Here is a 27,794-nt window from a genome sequence, read left to right as displayed (position 1 = left end):
AATTTTGGAGAGAACTCACTGAATAGTCAAAAGGCTATGCAAAATATTATTTAAAAGAAGCTTCTGTTTCAAAACGTTACCTAGCTTAGTCACAGTTAAAAACCAAAATAACCCAGAACATCAGGCCAGATCTTTCTGGAGACGTTGTGGGGATAAAAGTACCAGATTCGCTATCGTGTGAGTCTGCTGCTACAGAGCAGCAGGGGTGGAATGTTTTCATCCTCTGCACTCCTCTTCTTCAATGAAAACCTCTTGACAACCTTCCCATCCATCCCCAGGCTTTTACCTCTGACTGCTGCTGTATTTGCTCCTCAGAATTTCTTCCTGCTCTTGGTATTCATTTATTCATCCATCCTTCCATCCAGTAACTTTTTGTTGAGTGCCACTTTATAGGAATTTAATTATAGAAGAATTGGTGAAGATGGGAATGATCTTGATCTGCATTACCAGATCACTCTGACATAGGGAAAACTCGAGGAAAAAGTGAATCAATCGACCCACCAGTTTTGAGGGTCTGGATATTGTCATCCATTCTTGCTCACTACTATGAATTGGTCGCTGGGTATGAGGCAGTGTCAAGATATTAAGATAAAGCAGACATCAATTAGAAAATTGCAAATGGGGACCCATCAATTGGAGTGAGAATGGAGGATGTGGGAAAGGAGAGGGTAAGCTAGGGAGAAAGGGGCTAGACAAAGTTGCAAGGTGATTAAAATTTTCCATCACCATTTCATATGCCTAATATCTGTTTGTAGCTGCCCCCTCAAATTTCCAGGACATTCTGTTGCTCTGTAACCAGTGAAGGCCCCATTCCCTCTCAACCCCACTCCCATTCTTTACTAGGGGACCATGGCTGTCTCTGTCTCCAGTCTCTGGATTCAGCTTTCTTGCTATGTCTCATCTGTATGTATCATGTCCTACTCTGTTATGGCAGAGTCTTGTTCTAAGGGCCAGTCTTGCCACTTGATTAGCTAGCTAATGAAACTGTATAAAAGGGGACATTCTCCCTGGAGGCAGTGCAGCCATGCTAGTGGCTCTAACGGGACCTAGCAGATAGGCAGGGCTTTTACTACCAAACACACATACCATACAAGGGCTTATCTAGTAGTAGTCTTGATATGAGCTTTGCCAAAATACCGCTCCCAGTTCAGGACCAGCAAATAAATGGTTGTTGCCTAAGTTCCTCTCTAGTAAATGGCAGGAGGAGTGCATGAATTCTCAGTTATGAGTATCTTTCTCTGGGTTAGGGGGCAGTGAATTCATATATGTTCATAGTAGAACGGATTGCAAAAAATGGCCTCAGTACTTTTCAGCTTCTCCCATCAACAGATGGAGTCTGTTTCCCTATCCTTGAAATCGAGGCTGGCCTTGGGATTTGCTTTGACAAATGGACAGTGGTAGAAGTGACACCAAGTGAGTTCCAAACCTATGGATCAAGAGGTCTTGTGGCTTCTGCTTTTGTTTATCTTGGGACCCTGTGACCCACTATGTGAAGGAACCCAGGCAATCTTGCTGGATGATGAGAGACATGTCATTCTAGCCTGCCACCTGCCAAACATATGAGTGAGACCACCTTAGATCATCGAGCCACCAGCTGTCTGCCAGCTGACTCCCCATGCACGCAAAAGTCCAGCAGGAATTGACTGAACTAGCCCCAATCAGAACAACCAGCCAACTCCCCAGATCATGAGCTAAATAAATGGCAGTTGTTTTAAACCATTGGGTTCTGGGGTGTTTGGTTACCCAGCATAGTTAACTTATAGGAGATGATTTTTAGTCAATAGTGAATATGAGATGAGTCAATAAAAATCAATATGAGATCATTTTTATCCTATTCTATTTTATTTATTTTTTAAAAGATTTATTTATTTGAGGGGCGCCTGGGTGGCTCAGTCAGTTAAGCGTCTGCCTTCGGTTCAGGTCATGCTTCCAGGGTCCTGGGATCGAGCTCCATGTTGGGCTCCCTGCCCCGCGGAGCAGGGAGCCTGCTTCTCCCTCTGCCTCTGCCCGCCACTCTGCCTGCTTGTGTCAAATAAATAAATAAAATTTGAGAGACAGAGAGAGAGAGGGAGACAGCAGTTTGGCGGGGAGGGACAAAGGGAGAGGGAGAGAGAGCATCTCAAGCAGACTCTGTGCTGAGTGTGGAGCCTGACGCAGAACTTGATCCCAAGACCCTGAGATCCTGACCTGAGCTGAAACCAAGAGTTGGACTGACTGAGCCACCCAGGTGCCCCATTTTTGTCCTATTTTAAATGGGAAGGATGGGATGGATTTATCAGTAGAGTGGATTAAGACCTATAAAATTTGACTGTGACCTAAAGAGAATAAAAGAAAAAAAGGATATGAAGATATACATATCTAAAACTACCCAGAAAGCACAAATCTCTTGCCAGCATTTGCTGGGGAAAATCCAGAGTATTTGAATGGGTCTAAGTATCTTAAACACACCCATTGGTGTGAAAGAGGATAGCTCTGATTCTAGATAGCACTCAACATTTGGGGCATATGTCCCAGTTAAGACCAAACTAAGATTCAGAGGTTGGTGAACTTACCTGGTATCTATTTATACGTGTGATAATGCCTGAAGGCCATTGATTTTTCCTGAAAAGAGGGAGTTCTTTATAACTTTATATTAACCTGAATACAATTGGGACTCCATTATGGCCCAGTCTCTGAGCAGTGTTGCTTTTAAAAAAATAGCATTGTGGCAGAAAAGCATAACTGACGGTAATTCATCTGTACTCGTCTCTTGAAAAAAAAAAAATGCCAACAGGAGAGGACATTCTTAGTGCCAACAAAGCTTAAAAAGCATCTTCTTTAGACATCTTTATTGTTCTCAATCTTTCTAGTATGCTCTGCCACAGCATTCCTAAGAACTCTGTTTCTGGAAGTGGCTTATAAAAATATAAAATGCTCTTTTCCTAGTTTGTCTTTAGTCTTTGAAAACTTCCCTGAAACCAAAATGCATGGCTCTTCTGTCTCTTGACTATGCATCCCTGCTCAAGTATATAGCAAAAAAATCCCGATTTTATCCTCCACCAAACTCTCCTTTCACCACTGTGATAGTCCCTCATTCACTTCCTCTTTTCTATCCCTGTGTTGTTCATGCACAGTGAAACCTTCCTCAAAGGAGCAGTCCCTGCATCTGCCCCTCCATGCTACATTTGGGCCTCTGGGGTGGGTAATCTGTTTTTATTTCTCTGAGAATCATTTCACTACCCACATTCCACACACCAGAGGAAAGACTTGGCATTTAACTCTCAAGTTAAGATTTCTTCTTGTTTGGGAAAGGCGGGGGTGGGGGGGTGGGGGGGTGGGTTGGGAAGGGTTGAAGTGTCCATATATTAACATAGCCTTATATGAATTTGGATTATATAAATATGAAGTAATATGATACAAATATGCTTACAAAGTCTCATTGCTGGAACAAAAGTTGAAATAGTGTCAACCTCCTCCAAAAATCAATAATCACATATATTTAAAGCTGGTGGACTGAGTGAATTGGAAACTATTTATGCTATTGCTGTGGTAGCTGATAAACACAACTACGTGATAGTGTTCTTTGGCAGTCTTATGAAAAAGTTATTCTTGAATTATAGGAGTTTGAATTATGAAAGGTATTCTGCAGAACACCCTAGCATAAATTGACTTTGATAGTATGCCCTGTTATTTGCTTTTGTGCCTGAGGCAAAGGGATGGGCCCTGGGAAAAACTAGGAAAGAAAGACCAAATTTTGAACTCTCATGAGGAACGGGAGAAACAGACACTGGATGAGCTGCTTCAGGATCCAGGTGACAATGGGCATCGCTGTGAAAGGTTGAGAGCCACAGTTGCTACTTCTCCATGGCGCCCAGGACTGCTCTGGCATTTTCAAAATTGGCAGTTCCAGGACCACAGGGACACATGATCAAGGATGGTCCAAGATGTCCATCAGCTGTGTGAGCATTGAGGCTTTCCCTAGTGGCTGCATTAGCAAGGGCATTGATGGCGTGAACTGGAAGAGAGAGAAAGGACCATGAAGATGCCAGGTACTGACTGTGGCTGACAAGCTGGTCTGTGGATGGGCACAGGAGAGGCATCCTTTAAGACCTTCAGGAATATTTGGGGGTGGGAGGAATCTTTGGAGGGTCTGTGTGTGTAGAAAGGGTTAAATGGAAGAATTTTGAGATACTGATGGTATTCAACCTGAATTTATGCACAGGGAGCTTGGACCTTGGGATTCTTATTATACCTACACATACCAGTATGGTGGCTTTGTTCCTTAATCTCTTTATGGGCTTATGCTGTTTACTTAACTCCCTAAACCTCTGGTTCCTCCTTTGTAGAATGGAAGCAGTAGTGGCACTTAACTTTACAAGATTTTTGTGAGGATTCAGTGGCTGATGCCAGGAAGGAGCTTAGTGTGGTGTGTAGCCAACAGTGTAAGTGCTCAGTCAAGGACAGTGAATGTGTTAACAACACAATGATAGCTCACATTTATCCTCCACCAAACTCTCCTTTCACAGTAAATGTGAGCTATCATCGTGTTGTTAACACATTCACTGTCCTTGAAGCGTACATTCTCAGTTTCATAGAACCCTTGGAATTGCTAACATGGTTTGCTGAACACGCTACTTCAGTTTCATTGGTAACTTCTGGGTCTTAGATCCCTCCTGGTCTTTAATGACTGATGTGGCAGGAGGACCCAAGTAATGATTCCTTTTTAGTCTCAGGCCCTCTGTAAAGTGAACTGTCATTTCAGCTGGCATTTCTGAATTTTCTGCCACATTCTCTGGGAAAACAGTAACTTCTTACTCAGGAGAGATGGTATTTTATCAAGCAAGATCAAGCCATTCTGAGACAGGAGAAATTACCTATGTTTTCTCATTCACTGACATTTTGGGAAAATTATTACAGTTTGCTTTCTTCTTTATTAAATGGCAGAAAAACTCTGTAAAAGCAATGAATGGAAGTATTTAATTCTGACTATATTAAAGCCAATTTTTCTGTCTCTCTTGCACTCAAAATGGTAGGTCAAATGTATCCTTGAAAGTATGACTAGGGGGTTCCATGGCAACCAGATGGAACTAAGGGAGGAGACCAAGTTCTGGGCCACAGGTGCTTTTCTCCCACTCACTGGGGACCCTAGCAAATCCGTTTGTGGGTGGAACCTTGCCATGGCTCTCAGTGCACCCAAGTCTAGAGCTCCAAATGCCCCTTTGTACCCAACGTGGGACCAAGTTGGAGTGACTGCTCATAGTAAAAGGACCCCAATGAGTAATAATAATACCATAGATTGGATTATAATTTTCATTCCATAAACTTTTTAAATTTACATTATTTCATTTGATCATGTTATCACTCTAACTTACCAACATTCTAAAGGTGAAGAAACAGGTTAAGAAAGGTGAAATGGTTTGCTAGAGTCAAGTGGCAGAACCAGGGTCTGAATCATCCAACTCAAAGACCAGTGTCCATTCCTTTGGGCCATGGTTTGGGTCAGAACCTTCTTCGCAGGGTCTTCCTTGTTCACTGTGGCAGGGTGGGTGGTTGGAGAGAGTGAGGCTCATACCTGTGTCCTCACTGGGGGCTGTGATGGAGAATAGGACACAGCTTTATGTATTTCCATGAACGGCTCAGTTGCCAGGATGGGAGATTAATACTTTGTGAAAAAAATATACGCATTGCATTTCTCCCATGGTTCCTGAGTCTTTGCCTGCTGAAGTGTGGAACCCCTCATCGATTACAGTAATGAAAGACACTGTCTTATTGCATCTATTAACACATCCTTTCATGGTTTTCTTCAATTACACTGATTATTTCCCATTATAAATTTATTCTTTTCTGAGCTTTTTCCTCAAGAAGCTTCTGTAATTTCATTCCCAATTATTCTATTAAGTAGCTCGCCAGTGGCACAATGGGTCATTTCAACTTCTCACATTAAGCAGCTTCTAATTTTTGTGTGGAATGAAAGAACTGATTGCTGATTGGAATTAGATGGACTGTATGAGTATCGTTGGTCTTTTTTTTTCTTACTATTACAAAAGCTTATTTAACAAAAAATTTTAATATGAAAATGTACACAACCCAATTTTTACATTTAGTAAAATAGGTGCTGTGGAGAGGGGCACGTAGAAGCAGTTGATTTTTCTGGTGATCACAGAAATTGTTCATACTCCTGCCAAGCCTTGTAGTATGATGATACTATTTCCTCATGATACCACCATTCCAGTATTGTCCTGTTGTCCCCTAGTTGCTATATCCACACATTTATCTATCAGGAGATTCATAAAGGGATCGGATCCTTGCAATATTCCTTGGACATGGCTGCCACCATCTAATTTCAATGATAACTTCTTGTCCATAAATTTTTTCAACTGGGGGGGGGAGGTGTGAGCTTTGCTCATAGTGTCTACTCAGAGAGCTCGAAGATGCCTCGAAACAGAATTCATGGCCTCCCTCATGCTTCCACAAGTAGGCCTGGCATTTTCCCTAGATCTTTAATTATGATGAGATAACATTGTAATTATTTTCCAACTTTAGAATTATATCCCTCTTTTACTTTCTACTTCAAGCCTGCCACTAAGCATTTTTTCCTCTGGAAACTTTCCTGACTGTCCTGCTTCCTTTTCACTCCCACCGTAATCCCATAATAATCAGTGGCCATCGTAGCTCCACAGTGCATCATCTGCCTCCCTTCTGGCTTCTTAGTTTCTTGTCTTTATTCTAATGCATCCTACACTTAGCAGCATGAATACTTTCTTCAGCTTTTATTTAGTTTAGGTCACTCCCATTCTAAGAAGCCCAGAATAACTTTAAATTACCTCTTGAATAAAATTAAACCTCCTAATTATATATGCTAAAGGCGTCAGCCTGTAAGCACCTCCACTTAATGGCCCCCTTGCCTGAACATCCTACTTCAGGTACACAAGCCCATTTACACCTCCCACTTGGAGTGCACATTTATACCCTCCTATTAACCCATGAGTCTTTTAATATCCCACCTCACCTGTTCAGAATGCCTCCCCTCCTCTTTTTATTAGGAAAATAATTAGATTAACTTTGTTTAACTCAGTGTTTCTCAAATTTATTTTACCACAGAATACTTTTGCTCACAATATAGCTATTAAAACTGTGCTGGATAGCTTCTTTTTACTCTTTGCTCCCCCAGGTCCACCCTCCCTGAACCTTTCTCTCTTCTGCTATGTGTTCACGAGGGAGGCCAGCCTGTATAAACTACATCAACAGGTCCTTCTGGACCTCTGTCATGGTTAGTTTTATGCATCAGCTGTGGCTGAACTATTATTACCCACTTATTTAATTAAACACCAATGTAGGTATTGCTGTGAAGGTATTTTGTAGTTGTGACTAACATCTATAATCAGTATACTTTAAGTAAAGCAGAGTACTCTCCTTAATGATTGGCCTCATCCAATCAGCTGAAGGCCTTAAGGGCAAAACCTGAGGTTTCCCAAAGAAGTTCTAGCTCAAGGTTACAATATTTAACCGCTCCAATTGCATGAACCAATTTCTTAAAATTAATTTCTCTCCCCTCCCCCAATATAGATTCTGTTTTTCTGGAAAACACTGACTAATACACCCTTTAACTTCTCAGTTGGTTTGGCCAGAGAGGCCTGTTCACAGGTTGAAAAGAGTGAGGAGGGAGACTGGGGTAGGGTATTCATTCCCTGGGTCACACTCTGCTGGATCACTTATAGTTGGCTGTGTCTATGGACAGAAATCCCAGCTCTGGAGCCTTCTCTCTGTGATTCTTTTCCTCTTGATTCTGGGTTCAGTAAACCACCCCATCCTCTATCTTCTTTTCCCCTTGGGGCCTAGGGATGGTTCCAGCTCCTTGCTATTACTAGACATGGGGACCTGCACTATTTTCTATGGCTTCCCTGTACTCTGTCCTCATGTTTATAAATATCCCATTGTTAAAATGTCCTCAAATTGCCCTATTTGAATGTATCATTTGTTTCCTGACATGGTCTTGACTGATACAATGTCTCATAGAATTGGTGTCCCAGGAAACATACTTTGGGAAATTATGCTTCACCTTCAACCTTTCTCTTAATTAGGGTGGCAAAGTTGTAGGGTTCACTATTTCCCAAAATAGCTTGAGAGAAGTCAGGGCAGACTTCCTAGAAAAAGAGATTTATGGGTTAAGAGTTGAGCTACAGATAAGTTTAATTCAGCTGGGGAGAAGGTGGGCATGGCAACAGAGTGAAAACTTAAATTTGTGGACTTGACAATTATAATATGTTTCTGCACATTTTATTTCATTTGATCCTCTCAACAATCCTGTGAGGGAGGCAGTTATTCTGTGTCACAGATAATCAAGGAGATGAGCAAATGAGCAGTGTGTGTTCAGGGATACAGGAGAAATTTGTCTAATTAAAGTGGAGAGTTCTTGGTGAAAAGTAGGGAAGAATAAGGTTTCCATACGTCAGGCAGGCCCAAATTATGTGTGATCCTGAGGGTGGAGGTGAGGAGTTTGATTTGATGCAAGAAGCTGCAGAGAGCTTTTGAAGGATTATTAGAATTTTTTTACTTTACTATACAAATAATACATGTTCACAGTATATATTACTATACTTAGTAATATAAAGTAAAAAGAAGAAAATAAATATAACCCATAATTTTAACATCAAGTGATATCCTCATTTTTGCTCTTAAAACCTGAGATCAGTGTTCATAGTATTGTGCCCTGTTTTATTCATCTGACTCAGTTTCTCAACTGTGGGACCCTGACATTGGGCAGGATAATTCTTTGTTGTTGGGGGTGAGGGTTGCTTGTGTATTATAGGATGTTTAACAACATCCCTGGCCTCTACCCACTGATGCCGGTAGCACCTCCTCCTCCAAGCTGTGACAACCAAAAATGTCTTCCAGACATTGCTGAATGTCTGTTGGTAGGCAGAATAATCCCCAGTTGAGAATCTGTGATCTAACTTTATATTGTGAACATTTTCTCCCGTATCATTAACAATCATTGAAAAATCTATGTGACAGATAGGGCGCCTGGGTGGCTCAGTCGTTAAGCATCTGCCTTCGGCTCAGGTCATGATCCCAGGGTCCTGGGATCGAGCCCCGCATCGGGCTCCCTGCTCCGCGGGAAGCCTGCTTCTCCCTCTCCCACTCCCCCTGCTTGTGTTCCTGCTCTCGCTATCTCTCTCTCTGTCAAATAAATAAATAAAAATCATTAAAAATAAAAAACTTAAAAAAAAAATTAAAAAGAAAAAAAAGAAAAATCTATGTGACAGATATACCATACTTTATTTACTCATGGTTTTTTTGTTGGATGTTTAGTCTTGTTATATATATATTACCATCATGAATAACAAACACAGCAATGAGTATCCTTTCATATAAGTCTTTAGTTGGGTCTCTGATTATCTCTTGAGGACTAATTGTAGAAGTGTATTTCTGAGTAAAGGGGCATGAACATTTCAGGGCTCCTGGTTTACTTTTCTGAAAAGGTGCCTTCCACAATGATTGTACAGATATACACACCCACTAGCCAGTGATGCATGAGTGTTCCCATTTTACCAACTCTCATAAGCACTGAGGATTACTCTTCGAAACACTCTTGGTGTGTTTACAGGTTTAAAGAATGATAACCTGATATTTTAATTTGTACTTTTTGATCTTTAGTAAAGTTTTCTCATGTGTTGCTTAGAAATCTGTTTATTTCCTCTTACCTAACTTGAAAATTGTTGAGTGTTTAATCATTATGAGGGCAGAATTCAGAAAAATGTCTGCTGGCCTGTGTTTAGTGGGGACTGTACTGTTTTAGCTTCTTTTCCTCAGGTGTCTTGTTTTCCTAATTTTCAGCTCAGATTCAGTTTCCTGACTATGTCAGAAAGTCATTTTCTTCTTTGTGAGGAAAATCTAACTCCTTCCTTAAAAGAAGCATGGAAAGAAAAAAAAGAAAAGGACTTGTAAATAGACTTTTCAGTTTTCTTGTTTACAACCTCAAAGTCACCCTTTATGTAGCTGAGTCTGCCAGTGTTTTCTCATTAGTATTATAAAATCGATTGTTATTCACTGTTGTGCTCTCCTGGGGATATAAACCTAGAACCGTTATCTAGTCCAACTCTGCCTCCAGCTACTTTTGTAATCTTGGGCAAATTGCTTCATCTTTCTCAACCTAACTCTCCTTATTTATAAAATAATGTGAGAGAAGATGATCTCTCAGGGTCTTTATATTTATTTATTTTTTATTAAGTTTTATTTATTCAAGTAATCTTTATAGCCAATGTAGAGCTCAAACTCATCACCCCAACATCAAGAATCACATGCTCTTCTGACTGAGCCAGCCAGGTGCCCCTATCAGGGCCTTTAGAATTCTATAAATCTGTGTTCATGTGATGAAAAGAAATAACTCAACAGCAACAACTTGGGACCCTGGGACCTTTTTCTGAGAGGGGAAGGAAGAGGGATGCAATTCTAAAATAATACATTTTAAAAATGGCAAAATACAACACTTGCATTTGTATTTCAGTTTTTAATGGACTTTACTTCTTTATTTTTTATAATTCTGCACCCTTTTTGCTCATCAACAGTGGGCATTTTCCCAAAGTTCAAATGTTGTAAGGGCAGAGGTAGAATGTGTTTACATAGGGCTGTTTTTGAAACAGGAAGTCACAAAATTGGCTTTGCCAGTGATATAATATATATAATTGTTATGTATACATAGCATGTATACATGTTACAACAAATGTATATCTAAATATATAAAATATAATAAATATATATAATATATACATATATACCCATCTATCTCTACCTATCCGTCCATCCATCCATCTATATATGTCTTCTCCACTGGAATGGAAATTCCATGAGAGAAGAGATTTTGTCTATCTTGTCCATCACAGAGTCCTCTGAGCACCTAAGACAGTACCCAGCACATGGTATCTGTTCAATAGGTAAGTAAAGAATGGGTACATAAATGAATAAACAAGGATGTCTATTTATCAAGAAGACAAAAGATAAGTGTTGGTGAGGATATGGAGAAAAGAGAACCCTCATGCTCTGATGGTGGGAATGTAAACTGGTTCAGCCACTATGGAAAACAGTATAGAGGTTCCTCAAAAAATTAAGAATAGAACTGCTATATGATCCAGCAATCTCACTTCTGGGTATATATCCAGAGGAAAGGAAATCACTATTTTGAAGATATATCTGTGCCCCCATGTTCATTGCAGCATTATTCATAATAGCTAAACTCTGGAAACAACCTAAGTGTCCATTGATGGATGAGTGGATATAGAAACTGTGGTATATATATAAATATAAATAGTGAAATACACACACACACACACACACTGATATATTATTCAGCCATGAAAAAGAAGAAAATCCTGCCATTTGCAACAACATGGATAAAACTAGAGAGCATTAGGCTAAGTGAAACAAACCAGACACAGAAAGACAAATACTGTATGGAATCACTTAAATGTGAAATCTGAAAGGAAAAAGAAGTTGAAATCATAGAAACAGAGAATTGAATGGTGGTTGCCATGGACTGGGGTTGTGGGAAATGGGCCGAAGGGTATACACTTTTGATTATAAGATGAATAAATTCTGAGAATCTAATGTACAGCACGGTGACTACAGTTAATAGTTGTATACTTGAAATCTGCTGAGAGTATATCTTAAGTGTTCTCTCAAGAAAAAAAGAGAAAGGCGGAAAAAAGGTAACCATGTGAGGTGATAGCTGTGTTAATTAACTTGGTTGTGGTAATCATTTCACAATGTATATGTATATTAAATCACTTTAAATATATTACGTTTTTGTTTGTCAATTATACCTCAATAAAGCAGAAAAAAAAATGAACTGGATATCTCTGCAGCATGTACAAGTATAACTCATGAATACAACTTACACTCACAAGCGCTCTATGCTTGTCATTTTGTGTCCATGGAGCTTGAACCCTAATCATGTTTCTCAAAATGTGCCTTCTGCAAAGAACCCCAGCATATGTAGCTATTTTTAAAGTTAAATAAAAAGATGAAATCAGTCATATTTATGAATGATTGAAGGAATGAACAGAGAAATGAAAACAATGAAGAACAAATAAGCTAACACACAAGTAAAATGAACTTGGCTAAAAAATTAATTTTAAAAAACAGTTTGGATTATCTGGTTTTCCTTTGCCATCATTTAAATGCTTTTATGAAAACAATTTTTGGAAATAAGCTCTACCAATATGATTATCATTTATTAGGGCAGAGATCATGAAAACAGATTCTATCAGTTTTTTTTATCACTTAGGATGTAGATTAATACACGTTCACTGGGGCGTGTGGGTGGCTCAGTTGTTGGGCGTCTGCCTTCGGCTCAGATCATGATCCCAGGGTCCTGGGATCGAGCCCCGCATCGGGCTCCCTGCTTGGCGGGAGGCCTGCTTCTCTCCCTCTCCTGCTCCCCCTGCTTGTGTTCTCTCTCTCGCTGTGTGTCTCGCTGTCAAATAAATAAAATCTTAAAAAAAAATACACGTTCACAAATACATTAGCAAGAAAGATGATAAAACTACAGATGTATGTATATCTGTATCTACATATCTCTGTCTCTGTCTATTATCTATATCATCTACATCTCTGTCTATATGTCTCTGTCTATTCTACATACATAGCTACATCTATGTCTATATCTATATCGTCTATATTTATATCTATATCTACAGGTATAGATACAGGAGAGAGAGCCCAGTTCAGGCCTGCAAAATAATGAGAACCTTTGAGCTCCATTTGCTGCCTTGCTTGTAAAATGAGAATGGAAATTTTGTCAAAGATGGTGAAGGAATAGCTTTGATTGCAGTGATTGCAAGGCATTTGCAAAATACAAATAGATTTTGTGAAATTATCATCGCAGTAGCAAGCAGTTTCAGATTTATGTTAGAGAGCTCCATTTTGCTATGAAGTTGTAGACAAGCAATTTGAAAGAGCACCAGCTTTCGACTATGTAAAACTTATTCCAGAAGTTCAACAAGGCCGGGACATAGGAACATAAGTTTTCCAAATTGTTTTCAAATGGACAGTGAGCGTGTGTGGGCAGTCAGATTCTCAAAAGTAGTAAGGCAAAGGAGAATCAGTTTGAATCACACATTTTCTTCAGAGACAAACTTCTTCAGCCCTTAAACAAGTTATGTTATTTCTTCTTAAAATGAATTCCCATTTCCCCTAGTAATTGATGGCAATTTGTAGCATTTAACAAGCACTCACAATGTATATTTGGCAGTGAGCTTATACTTTAAGATTTATTCCTCAAAAAGCTTTCATTCAGCCTATTTTGAGGTTCTTTTTTTTTTTTAAGATTTTATTTATTTGAGAGAGAGAGCAAGTGAGAGAGAGCATGAGCATGGGGGAGGGGCAGAGGGAGAGGGAGAAGCAGACTCCCTGCTGAACAGGGAGCCCGATGCAGGACTCAATCCCAGGACCCTGGGATCATGACCTGAGCCAAAGGCAGACGCTTAACTGATTGAGGCACCCAGGCACCCGTATTTTGAGGTTCTAATGACTGCAGTGACTATGTCTAATTAGTTTGTGGCAGAGACTAGTGAGTTGTACACCATACTTGTTTTCTTTCCTCCTAGACACATAGCTGGACTACATTTCCCAGCTTGTAGTTAGGTATAGTTAGGTGTGACTGAGCCCTGACCAGTGGAATGTAGGTTGAAGCTATGTGGCTCACTTTCAGGCTTGACTCATTATGACTTCCCACGTGATCCTCTACTCTAAGGTGGCAAAGTCTTTGTCAGCCTGAGTTGCTGGGATACTTTGTGGAACAGAGACCCAACCCATATCCCCAACCTCCAGCTGACTGGACTTTATTTGAGAGAGCAATTGGCTTTGATTGTTTAAACCACTGAGATTTCAGGGCAACTAGCATTATCCTAACCAAAGTATAGCATAGAGAATGGAAACATTTTAGAACAGAAGCAATAGAAACACATAAATGATCATTACAATTATAAAAATATAAACAACAAAAGTATGAAGGCATGCTTGACTTCTCCCATTCTAGTGATTTGGGCTAGTCCATTTTCAAAATATTATGCAGCAGCTGCCCACATGCTAGGAAATAATTGAAGTGGGGCCTTAATAATAGAACAAACAAAAATAATAACCAATCTGAAAGTAAAAAACTTGAGTTCAGAAATTACATGGAAAGGGGTGCCTGGCTGGCTCAGTCAGTGGAACATGTGACTCTTGACTTGGGGTTGTAGGTTTGGGCCCCACATTGGGTGTAGAAATTACTTGAAAATAAAATCTTTAAGAAAAAAACAGGGGTGCCTGGGTGGCTTAATTGGTTAAGCGGCCGACTCTTGACTTTGGCTCAGGTCATGATCTCAGGGTTGTGTGATTGAACCCTGCATTGGGCTCCATGTTCAGCGGGGAGTCTGCTTCTTTTCCCCTCTATCTGCCCCTCCCATTGCTCTCTTTCTCTCTCTCTCAAATAAATGAATAAATCTTAAAAAAAAAAAAAGACAACCAAAAATTACATGGAAAGAAATGAAAATGAAAGTATAATGGTCCTAAATCTTAGGGATGCAGCAAAAGTTGTTCTAAGAGGGAAGTTTAAAGCAATACAGGCCTACTTCAAAAAGCAAGAAAAATTTCAAACAACCTAAACTTACACCTACAAGAGCTAGAAAAAGAACAAGTGAAGCCTAAAGCCTGCAGAAGGAAGGAAATAATAAAGATTAGAGCAGAAGTTAAGTGATATAGAAACTAAAGAAAATAGAACAGATCAGTGGAACCAGGAGCTGGTTCTTTGAAAAGATCAACAAAATTTATAAATGTCTAGCCAGACTCCTGCAAAAGAGAGAGTGAGAGTGAGAGAGAGAGAGCTCAAATAAAATCACAAATGGAAGAGGAGAAATAACAATACACTGCAGAAATATAAAGAATTATAAGAAAATCTTTGAAAAATTATATGCTAGTAAATTGGACAACCTAGAAGAAATGGATAAATTCCTAGAAACATATAACCTCCCAAAACTGAGTTAGGAAGAAATAGAAAACTTGAACAGACTGATTACCAGCAATGAAATTGAATTAGTCATCAAAAAACTCCTCTAACTAACAAAATTCCAGGACCAGATGGCTTCACAGGCAAATTCTACGAAACATTTAAAGAAGAGTTAATGCCTATTCTCAACCTTTCCAAAAAATAGAAGAGGAAGGAAAACTTCCCAATTTATTTGAGGCCAGTATCACCCTGATACCAAAACCAGATAGAGAAACCACACACACACACACAAAAAGAACTACAGGCCAATAAATCTGATGAACATAGATGCAAAAGTCCTCAACAAAATACTAGCAAACAGAATCCAACAATACATTAAAAAGGTCATACATCACAGTGAAGTGAGATTTATCCGTGGGATGCAAGGGTGAGTCAATATTCATAAATCAATCAATGTGATACATCACACCAATAAGAGAAAGGATAGAAACCATATGATCATTTGAATACATGCAGACAAAGAATTTGACAAAGTACAACATCCATTCATGATTAAAAAAAAAAACAAAAACCAACAAAGTAGGTTTAGATGGAACATACTTCAATATAACAAAGGCTTTATATGAAAAATCCACAGCTAACGTCATACTCAATGGTGAAAAACAGAGCTTTTCCCCTAAGGTCAGGAACAAGACAAGGAACAAGACACTTTTACCACTTTTATTCAACATAGTACTGGAAGTCCTAGCTACAGCACTCAGGCAACAAAAAGAAATAAAAGGTATCCAAATTGGTAAGGAAGAAGTAAGGCTTAACACTATTTGCATATGACATGATACTATCTATAGAAAACCCTAAAGACTCTAAAAAACTACTAGAACTGATAAATGAATTCAGTGAGGTCAGGAGATACAAAAATTAATGTACAGAATCTGTTGCATTCCTATACACTAATGATGAAGCAACAGAAAGTGAAATTAAGGAAACAGTCCCATTTACAATTGCACCAAAAACAATAAAATATTTAGGAATAAACTTAAGCAAATAGGTGAAAGACCTATACTCTGAAAACTATAAAACACTGTTGAAAGAAATTGAAGAAGAAAGAAATGGGAAGACATTCTGTGCTCATGGGTTGGAAGAACAAATATTGTTAAAATGTCTATACTACTCAAAGCACTCTACAGATTTAATGCAATCCTTATCAAAATACTAACCGCATTTTCCACAAAACTAGAACAAACAATCCTAAAATTTGTATGGAACCACCAAAGACCCTGAATAGCCAAAGTAATCTTGAAAAAGAAAAATAAAACAAATATGGAGTTATCACAATTCCAGACTTCAAGTTATATTACAAAGCTGTAGTAATCAAAATAGTATGGTACTGGCATAAAAATAGACACATAGATCAATGGAACAGAATAGAAAACCCAGAAATAAGGCCATAATTATATGGTCAAATAATCTTCAGCAAAAGAGGAAAGCATATACAATGGGAAAAAGACGGTCTCCTCAACAAATGGTGTTGGGCAAACTGGACAGCTACATGCTAAAGAATGAAACTGGACCATTTTCATACACTATACACAAAAATAAACTAAAAATAGTTTAAAGACCTAAATGTGAGACCTGAAACCATAAAGATCCTGGAAGAGAGGACAGGCAGTAATTTCTCTGACATTGGCTGTAGCAACATTTTTCTAGATACATGTCCTGAGGCAAGGGGAAAAAAAAGCAAAAATAAAGTATTGGGACTACATCAAAATAAAAAGCTTCTGTGCAGCAAAGGAAACAATCAACAAAACTAAAAGACAACCTTCTGAATGGGAGAAAGTATTTGCAAATAACATGTCCCGTAAAGGGTTAGTATCCAAAATATATAAAGAAGTTACAGCACTCAACATCCAAAAAACAAATAATCCAATTTAAAAAATGGGCAGAAGACATGAACAGACGTTTCTCCAAAGAAGACATCCAGATGTCCAACAGACACATGAAAAGATGCTCAACATCACTCATCATCAGGAAAATGCAAATCAGAACCACAATGAGATATCACCTCACACCTGTCAGAATGGCCAAAATCAACAATACAAGAAACAAGCGTTGGTGAGGATGTGGAGAAATACAAACACTCATGCACTGTTGACGGGAATGCAAACTGGTGCGGCTACTGTGGAAAACAGTATGGAGTTTCCTCAAAAAGTTAAAAATAGAACTACCGTATGACCCAGTAATTGCACTACTGGGTATTTACCCCAAAAGTACAAAAACCTAATTCAAAGGGATACATGCATCCCTATGTTTATTGCAGCATTATTTACAATATCCAAATTATGGAAGCAGCCCAAGTGTCCATTGATAGAAGAATGGATAAAGAAGAAGTGATATATATATATAAAATTCAGTCATAAAAAAAGAATGAAATCTTGCCATTTGCAACAAAATGGATGGAGCTAGAGAGTGTAATGCTAAGTGAAATAAGTCAAAGAAAGACAAATATCATATGATTTCACTCATATGTGGAATTTAAGAAACAAAACAAATGAACAAAGGAAAAAAAAAAGAGACACAACCCAAGAAACAGACTCTTAACTATGGAGAACAAATTGATGATTATGAGAGGGGAGGTGGATGGGGGATGGGTGAAATAGGTGATGGGGATTAAAGAGTACACTTACCATGAGGAGCACTGAGTAATGTATAGAATTTTTGAATCACTGTATTGTATACTTGAAACTAATATAATACTGTGTGTTAACTATATTGAAATTAAAATGAAAAAATTAAAAAATATTAAGTTCAAAACTATTAATGAAGAAGGACACGTTGCCATTTATATATAATCCAACGACCAAAAGGTTTTATTTTATTTTTTTACCTACTGTGATAACTTACTCAAGGTGATGAGGGCAAGGAGATGGAAGAGAAAGAAGGGGAGATGTAAGGTAATAGCTAGCTATTGGCTTTCTCTAACTGGCTTTTCTGGTTCAGGACTTTAACCAAATAAGGTTGAATGGGTCGTGCTATGTGTGACCACTTGGGAAAGGGGCACTGTGCTAGTCTAGGGCAAATGTCCTTAGCAGCCTTTATAAGAGGAGTCTTGAGTACAAGGTACTCTGGGGTGAGAAATCTTCATTGAGCATCATTAAAATGAAGCATAGGGGAAGGTGTAAGCAAGATAATCAAAAGAATGATATAACATCAAAACCTACTCCCCGAAGCTGTCAAGAAAAAAGAAGGGGAAAAAAGATCTTTTGTACTGAGTGAAGTCTTTTCTGCCCCTATTGTGATAGCGTCAAAGCTTCTCTTATTTTAACCATTTTTAAAAACTGAGGTGTAGTTAACACACAATGTTACATTTGTTTCAGGTATACAATATAGTGGTTCAACATCTCTGTACATTATGCTATGCTCATGACGAATGTAGCTGCCATCTATCATCATACTATGCTATTACAAAACCATTGACTTTATTTCCTAGCTGTACCTTTCATCGTGGTGGCTTATGCATTCCATAACTGGAAGCCTGTACCTCCTACTCCTCTTCACCCATTTTACCCATTCCTCCTATCCTCCTCCCCTCTGGCAACCATCAGTTTGTTCTCTGTTTTTCTGAGTCTGTTTCTACTGTTTTTGTTCATTTTATTTTTTAGATTCTACATATGAGTGAAATAGTATAGTATTTGTCTTTCACTGTCCGACTTATTTCACTTAGCATAATACCTTCCAGGTACATCCATGTTTTTGCAGATGGCAAGATCCCATTCCTTTTTATGTTTGACTAATACTTCATTGTATATGTGTACCACATCTTCTTTATCCATTCATCCGTTGACGGACACTTAGGTTGCTTCCATATCTAGGCTATTGAAAATAATGCCGCAACAAACATAGGAGTGCATATTATCTTTTCTAATTAGTATTTTTGTTTTCTTTGGGTAAAATTGGATTGTATGGTATTTCTAGGTTTCTGAGGAACTTCCATACCATTTTCCACAATGGCTGCACCAATTTACATCCCCATCAATAGTTTTCGAGAGTTCCTTTTTCTCCATTCTTGCCAACAGTTGTTACTGTCTTTTTTTTAAAGTAGGCTACATGCCCAACATGGGGCTTGAACTCATGACCCTGAGATTAAGAGTTGCATGCTTTACTGACTGAGCCAGCCAGGTGCCCCTATTATTGTCTTTTTGATACTAGCCATCTGACAAGTGTGAGGTGATATCTTATTATGGTGTTGATTTGCATTTCCTTAATGATGAGTGATGTTGAACGTCTCATGTGTCTGTTGGCCATCTCTATGTCTTCTTTGGAAGAATGTCTATTCAGGTCCTCTGCCTATTTTAAAATAAGATTATTTGTGTGTGTGTGTGTGTGTGTGTGTTGAATTGAATAAGTGTTTTTCATGTATTTTGGACATTAACCCCTTATTGAATATGTCATTTGCAAATATCTTCTCCCATTCAGTAGGTTGTCCTTTCATTTTGGTTTTCTTCACTGTGCAAAAGCTTTTAATTTTGGTGTAGTCCCAACAGTTTATAGTTTACTTTTGCTTTTGTTTCCTTTGTGTTAGGAGACGTATTTAGAAAAATGTTGCTAAGGCCAACATCAAAGAGATTACTGCCCATCATTTCTTCTAGGGTTTTTATGGTTCCAGGTCTCACATTTAGGTCTTAATCCACTTTGAATTTATTTTTGTGTATGGTGTATGAAAGTGGTCCAGTTTCATTCTTTTGCACGTAGCTGATCTCTTTTTAATGACTTTTGAATGTCACCAAATTTAGATGCTGCAAAATTGTAAGCTTTATCAGTTTGAATTCATTTAATGAAGAATACATGGATGTATCCAATTAATAATAGAGTGCCATCCAGAGAGTGTTTCCACAGCAAAATATCTCAAAACACAATAGCAAAATCTCAAAGTTAAGTAATTTACATGAACTGAGGTGTCATCATTTATTTTATTTCTTTCTCTCTTGCATTTGTATGGATATTTTTTTTTAAGTTTTTATTTAAATTCCAGTTAGTTAACATTGTATGGATATGTTTTAATGATTTCTGTCTATAGGCTTTATTTCAATCACTACAATTTATTAAAAATTTTGGTTCTCGGGCGCCTGGGTGGCTCAGTTGGTTGGGCAACTGCCTTCGGCTCAGGTCATGATCCTGGAGTCCCGGGATCGAGTCCCACATCAGGTTCCCTGCTCAGCAGGGAGTCTGCTTCTCCCTCTGACCCTCCACCCTCTCATGCTGTCTCTCTGTCATTCTCTCTCTCTCAATAAATAAATAAAAATCTTTAAAAAAAAAAATTTTGGTTCTCCATTAGATGAATACTTTAATTAAAGATATTCAATAGATTTTGGAAAAATGTAACCAAAATTTTGAGAACTCTTTGCACACTCACAAAAATCCTATACCATGGGAAGACTCAAAAGCTCAAACATTTATAAAATCTAATGGATGAAGGTAGCAACTATATTTTGCCATCATAATAATTATTACTGTTTTTTGCATTCAGCATGGTCTTTGTCACACAAATTTTGTAGTTCAGGTACTCTGTGTATTTATAGGAACATATTTGAAATTTTGACAGCTATAGCTTCTGTTTTGATTGGTGGAATACTCCTTATTTGAGCACAATCATGAATAATGTATGCAGCAAGTCCTCCAGTTTGAAGAACCTGTTTTCTTCATAGGTTTCTTAATGAAATGATGCCACTGTTTGTACCATGTCACAGTCTTCCATGAAATAAAAAGTACATATATTTCACATAAAAACAAATACTTGTATTTTCCATGTTGAACATTAAAACCAATTTTGTAAGAGCATTCACAACATCAGATGTTTCACCTTCAGCACAATGAATGCCCAAGCTTTGCTTTAATGTCATGAAATAAATGGCAAAATAAAGTCATCATTGGTATAAATCTGGCATCATTTAACAGTGAAGTCCTTTTCTGCTAATTGACCTGACTCATTAGCTGTAATGTTCTGTGCACCAAACATTTGGAATTGAAAATGAGCAAAGAAGAACAGTCTTTTGATCAAAATCCACAGCCTTGCTGCCTAAGTGCTAGGTCTTCATACCTTTGACAACTGCTTGTGTTAAATTGTTGTCTTCATTTCAGACTTTTAAAAATGACTAATTTTGAAGCAGATGTGTATGCTTCTTTAGTAGGTTTGGTCTTCTGGTTTTCGGGTAGAAAATGGTATCATAAGGACCCTTATTGTAGATGGTGAAAGTTAAATATTTTGTGCAAATTATACATTCACTAATACCTCTCTTGAAAGGGAATTAAGTACTTATTTTTTCATTAAACATGCACTTTTTATGAGCTCACTGCTCTAAGAGTTTATTGCTTTAAACTAAAAAGTAAAATAAAAAATAGCTTTACCAAATAATAAAATAAATGGTTGAGATTTACCCTATACTATAAATGACAAGAACACTATAAAAAGAACATTCAGACTGTTCTTCCACATACTCCATATTTGCCACAATAGAAGGATTATTGGTTCAGTCTCTGTTTCACATGGTCTTAATTTAAATTGTCTTGTGTTTCCACCAGTACCGCTAACTGGTGACCCAACTCATTTGTGTGTTTCTCAGGCTGATAATGGACCATGCACTACTAGATGGCTCAGCATGTGACTAGCCTGGGTAGCAGCAGAAATACTTGTCTTACCACCACCACCCAGTTCTGGAAGGGGTTAGCTGTCTGAAGGAGATTGCAAAAATGCTGTATCTTTGTACTTTTCCCAATAAGAGATAGAGTCTGTGTCCTCTCCCTTTGAATATGTGGTAGCCCTGTGACTTGTTTTGACCAAAAGAAAGTAGTGGAAGCATCCTTGTGGGATTTCTGATTAAAGCACCAAGACCCTTTGCTGCTTCCTCTTTTGTTCTCTTGTTGCCGAGATCGCCACGGCCAGGCTACCTTCCTTGTAGATTAGGGACTGCGTATATAGAGAAAAACCCAACTATCAACCAGTACCAATTGTCAGCCATGTGAATGATACCATCTTAGGCCAGCAGTTCTCAAAGTGCAGTCAGGTAACTCTTGGTGGTCCCTGACGCCTAACTCATGGAGTCCATCTAAGGATAAAAGCATAATGTATGTAATACATTGAAAACAGTGCTTGATCAATACCAAGTACTGAATACATGTTTATTATTGTCGTTAGGCTCTTGAGATAAGTATTAGTGAATACAGTCTGTGACAACCTGGACTAGAAAAACCACAGGTCACACCTACTATAACATTTTTTGTAGTTTAGGTGCTTTATTCTTTTAGGTTATATGGTCCATTAAACAGTAATGATGAACGCTGTCACTGCCATTAATGGTGGATTGGTAGGTCAGTAAAACATCAACACATTTGGTGAAAATAACCAACCGAACAAGCTGTAATCATTGGTTGGGTACACAAAGCAACCAGCCAACTTATAATATATCAGTTACTGAAAGTGTCTAAATCAGTGGCTTAAACAAATAATTATTTAATATTTTTCACATAACGGGGCGCCTGAGTGGCTCAGTCGTTGGGCATCTGCCTTCGGCTTGGGTCGTGATCCCAGGGTCCTGGGATCGAGCCCCACATCGGGCTCCCTGCTCAGCGGGGAGTCTGCTTCTCCCTCTCCCACTCCCCCTGCTTGTGCTCCCTCTCTCGCTGTGTCTCCTTCTGTCAAATAAATAAAATCTTTAAAATATATATATTTTTTTTTCACATAACAAAGAATCCAGAGTTAAACAATCTGGGGCCAGTGACTCCATAATGACAGCAAGGTTGTAGGCTGTATCTCTTTCCTCAGCCATCCTCAGTGTGATTGCTGCTCAGGTCATAGTCCGTTGCTTCTCCTCATGCACTGTGCCCACATTGCAGGCAGGAAGAAGGGTAGAGCAGAGGACGCAGGGTGGAATGTGCCCTATCTGAGTCTACTCTGGTGCAGGAGCTCTCTTAGAAGCCCTTTACAACTTCCACCTACACCTCCCTGGCCTGATCTGGGTTGTCTGGTTATCTCATGTGCAAGAGAGGCCGAGGACTATAGTTATTGGCTGGGCATATTGCCTTTTCCAGCAGAAGCAGAATTATGTTAATAAGGGAAAAGTGGGGGTAGAGATTGGATTGTTAAAGGTAGAATTCTGTTTGCTGCCTTTAGGTCTCACTTGCTATTGCAAAAGGTCATTTTTAAGCTGGAATTACAAAGTAGGTGTCTAATGAAACCACCCCAGCCACACATCGTTTTTCATTTTCCATCCAGTTGTCATGAAGTCACACTGATACATTCATTAAGGGACTGGAGGAATTTCTAAGCACCTGGGAGACCCATCTCTCCGAATGTTTATTTGAAAGACCATTTAGCCAATTCAAGAGATTGCATTGTGAATAACAGTTTGTATTTTTAAAGGAGTATGGGGAAGTTAAGCCATTATGCTTTATTTGGGGGAATTTATATCATCCCATTCCTGGACAGATTTTAACACCACTGGCAGAAAATAAACACAAGTCTTTTTTCTTGTTCTCAGAGCCTTTTGAGGATGATAATATCTTTGAGACCAGGTTTGGGTTGGTTTTCTCTAGTCCCTTTGTAACTGTTAGCAAAAGCCTATTGTGATAGCTCACATTTCTCTTTGAGAAGAATGATGACAAAACACAGCAGGGTAATTTCCTGTGTTGGAATCCCCCCTCCCACGTAAAAATCCTCCTAAAAATAAAATCCAGTTCTAGAATGCCTCCTTCTCCCTCAATCAAGTAGCTCTTTGTCCCTCTACTCTTTTGTCTCAGTCACTCTGCCTTCTTTTAGTAACTTTTGGTTTTTTTCTATTTTTTTAAAAGATTTTATTTATTTATTTGACAGAGAGAGAGAGAGGGAACACAAGCAGGGGGAGTGAGAGAGGGAGAAGCAGGCTTCCCGCACAGCAGGGAGCCCGATGTGGGACTCGATCCCAGGACCCTGGGATCATGACCTGAGCTGAAGGCAGACGCTTAGCAACTGAGCCACCCAGGCGCCCTTATTAGTTACTTTTGGATCTATTTCTTTTCACCATTTCTGTCACCACTATACTAACATAATTTTAAAGATCACATACTAAGACACTCATCTTTTTGTCCCTCATAGCTTCTAGACCAGGACTGCCCAGTAGAAATAGAATGAGTCACTAAATTTTTTTCACATTAAATGTTCTCATACATACATTAAAAAAGTAAAAACAAATAGGTGAAGTTAATTTTAATAATACATTTTGTTGGGGCGCCTGGGTGGCTCAGTTGGTTGAGCGACTGCCTTCGGCTCGGGTCATGATCCTGGAGTCCCTGGATCGAGTCCTGCATCAGGCTCCCTGCTCGGCAGGGAGTCTGCCTCTCCCTCTGACCCTCCCCCATCTCGTGCTCTCTCTCTCTGCTCATTCTCTCTCTCAAATAAATAAATAAAATCTTTAAAAAATAATAATAATACATTTTGTTTAGCCCAATATATTCAAAATATGATTTCAACATGTAATCAATATAATTATGGAGAAATTTTACATTTTTTTAGTATTAAACTTTTGAAATATGGTGTGTATCTTATACTTACTTCACATCTCATTTTGGACTAGGCACATTTCAAGCACCCAATGACTACATGGGACTAGTGGCTACTGTATTGGACAGCATAGGATTAGACAATGAGTTGGGCAATGAGAGTATATCATAATCACCAGTAGAATTTTACATAGGCCCAAAAAGAGGCTGTTAAATGCTAGGATTTTAAGAGATACTCTAGTTATAGTTTAATGTGGTCCACAAAGATTTGGTTGTTTCCTTAATGTGGCCAGCTTTATGCTACATTAACATGGCTTAAGAGGTTAGAGAATGGGAAGAAATTTTGGTTATCTGCATATAATAACTTGACCTCAGTGAATATCGAGTTCTCGCATATTACAGATGGAGGTAAGTACAGCTCAGACTGGTTAACTGATTTGTCCAAAGTCACACATCTTATCAGTGGCAGAGCCAGTACTAGACTCAACCACTAGATCCACCATTTATTTAACACAGTTTACAAGAGCCTTCTATGTAGAAGGTACTACGCTAGATGCTTGGGAGGCAAAGCTAATAAGACACAGTTCCTGTTTGTGAGGAGTTTATAGATAACAGGGGGAAACAGGAATAGGGACCATGCCCTAGAGCATTCTGGATATTTTATTTTTATTTATTTATTTTTTATAGATTTTTATTATTTATTTATTCATGAGAGACAGAGAGAGAGAGAGAGAAGCAGAGGGAGAAGCAGGCTCCCAAGGAGCAGGGAGCCCGATGCGGGACTCGATCCCAGGACCCTGGGATCATGACCTGAGCCGAAGGCAGATGCCTAACTATCTGAGCCACCCAGGCACCAGCATTCTGGATATTATAAACCATGTACAGTAGAGACCAAAGGAGGAAGAAGTGGTGGAAGGGATGGGAGTGAGGGAAGATTTTTGTGTTGCCTATATTAGTGCTGCCTTCTGGTTCCTGAATTAAAAACATGGAGACCACTTAATACTTGATTAAGCAACACACCATTATATGTGGAATTCCTTTCCTTTGGAATATAGTTAGGGATTTTTCTCCAACATCTTTGGGACATGTCTTAGCTTGTGTTTCCCCAAAAGCATACCCCAAGACGAGGACTTGGGTACAGATAATTTAATTGGGAAGCCACCCCAGGATGCACAAGTGAGGCAGTGGGGAAGTGAGGCAAGGAAGAAAGACAATGGAGAAAAGGTGAGTTAATGTATGCATTACAACTGTGGGCAGCTGGGACTCAATCTTGCTGGAGATGGCGGGAGACAATGTAGAACACAGCTCAGGGGAAGCTGGGGCTTTTAGCCACTAACTCCTGTCCTTCTTTGGCTGATTTCATCTGGAGGTATTGAGTCTAGGCTGCCCAGTGCACAGGCTGAACAAGCTTCTTCAGTAGCAGAGAGACATGGATACTTGACGCAGGGAACTATCAGGGGGTCCAGGAACTATCCACTGTAGCTGCAGGTGGACTCTGACGTGGGTGGAGGTGAAACTGGGCAGGGCACCAATAGTGTCTTACCCTTAGTTATTCAGAACCAATGTTATATCTTTTTTTTTTTTTAATTTATTTATTTGACAGAGAGGTAGCACAAGTAGGCAGAGCGGCAGGCAGAGGGAAAGGGAGAAGCAGGCTCTCCACTGAGCAGGGAGCCCGATGCGGGACTTGATGCCAGGAGCCTGGGACCATGACCTGAGCCGAAGGCAGCCGCCTAACCGACTGAGCCACCCAGGCGCCCACCAATGTTATATCTTAAGATCTAAAATACAGGGATGTTTTTTTCTACTGTATCTTCATGTTTATGGTTTGCTCCAGTTGTTCTGGTTCCCCCTCTGCAATGCCTATTTATAGAAGCTTACATCTCTGTCTTCATGGCTACAATCTTCTCCTCTATCATTTTCATCCTTTTGTTCTTTTCCTTGTTATATTTGGAGTACAGTTCAATTTTGCCTTATCCTTTTTTAAAATTAATTTAAAGATTTTATTTTTTTAAGTAATCTCTACACCCAGTGTGGGGCTCAAACCCACAACACGGAGATCAAGAGTTGCATGCTCCACTGACTGAACCAGCCAGGTGCCCCTGCCTTACCCATTTTGATTTGTTTGTTCTCTAATGTAGATTCTATTCTTTTGTTAGCTCCCATGGGTACTTCTGCCTTTGTAGTTTCCTTGGATTCTTTTCAGTTGTTTCCTGCGCTTCATCCTTGCCTTCTCAGTGCATTCTATTTTCTTTTTTTAAAGATTATTTATTTATTAGAGAGTGAGCAGGAGAGAAACAGCATGAGAGGGGAGAGGGTCAGAGGGAGAAGCAGGCTCCCCGCCGAGCCGGGAGCCCGATGTGGGACTCGATCCCAGGACCCTGGGATCATGACCTGAGCTGAAGGCAGTCGCTTAACCAACGGAGCCACCCAGGCACCCCACAGTGCATTCTATTTTCATGCCAGCCTTTTGTGCTTTCATTTCACCTTTCATTGCCTACTTCATAGAGTTCACATTTTCTTTTTTTTTAAGATTTTATTTATTTATTTATTTATTTATTTATTTATTTATTTATTTATTTATTTGATAGAGTGAGTGAGAGCGAACGAGCTTCCACAAGCAGGGGGAGTGGCAGAGGCAGAGGGAGAAGCAGACTCCCCACTGAGCAGGGAGCCTCACATGGGGCTCGATCCCAGGACCCTGAGATCATAACCCGAGCCAAAGGCAGATGCTTAACTGACTGAGCCACCCAGGTGCCCCAAGTTCACATTTTCTTATGTATTTTTTGAGAGGCCAGTTTTCTTCTGTTTTCCCACAGGAGCATGTTTCCTAAATCTTTGACACTCAGACTGTGGTGTGAGCACCAGCAGCATCAGTATCACCAGAAAGCTTGTTAGAAAAGTAGATTTTCAGGCCCCCATCTCCCTTACAGCACAACAGACTTACTGAATCAGAGTCTGCTTTTTAACAGTGTCACCAGGTGATTTGTAGGTATAACAGGGTGGAGGGGTGGTGATGAGGAGTGTTAAGAAGCACAGATCCATGGTTCCCTGGAAGATGGTCTGAGGCTGGGATTAGGAGCACAGACTTCAATTTTTATTTGAATCTCAACCTTGCTACCAACCAACCACACGACTTTGGGAGATTTAGCTATCTTTCCCAAACTTCAGTTTCCTCATCTCCAGAATGGGAACAATTTCTTCCTTACAAGGAGGCACCAAAAAATTAAATTAGATAAGTACATAAAGTGCTAAGCAGAGTACCTGGAACCATGAGCATTTGAAAAACAGCTGCTATATGATC

At 39.2% G+C, this 27,794-nt stretch overlaps 1 protein-coding gene across 1 annotated transcript; it reads right to left on the bottom strand.

The window, feature by feature from the left end:
* Positions 1 to 6,191: 6,191 nt before the first annotated feature.
* Positions 6,192 to 6,386, bottom strand: LOC123844588 (small nuclear ribonucleoprotein G-like). Its single transcript, XM_045875248.1, has one exon. The coding sequence runs from the start codon at positions 6,384 to 6,386 to the stop codon at positions 6,192 to 6,194; it is 195 nt and encodes a 64-aa protein (XP_045731204.1).
* Positions 6,387 to 27,794: the final 21,408 nt, after the last annotated feature.

Source organism: Mirounga angustirostris, unplaced genomic scaffold (genome assembly GCF_029215605.1).
Source record: "Mirounga angustirostris isolate CCGP_5_RB_7025 unplaced genomic scaffold, mMirAng1.0.hap1 SCAF_11, whole genome shotgun sequence".
Classification (NCBI taxonomy): Eukaryota; Metazoa; Chordata; class Mammalia; order Carnivora; family Phocidae; genus Mirounga; species Mirounga angustirostris.
Note: the sequence above shows the minus strand (reverse complement) of the source record. Positions and strands in the feature narration are given on the sequence as shown.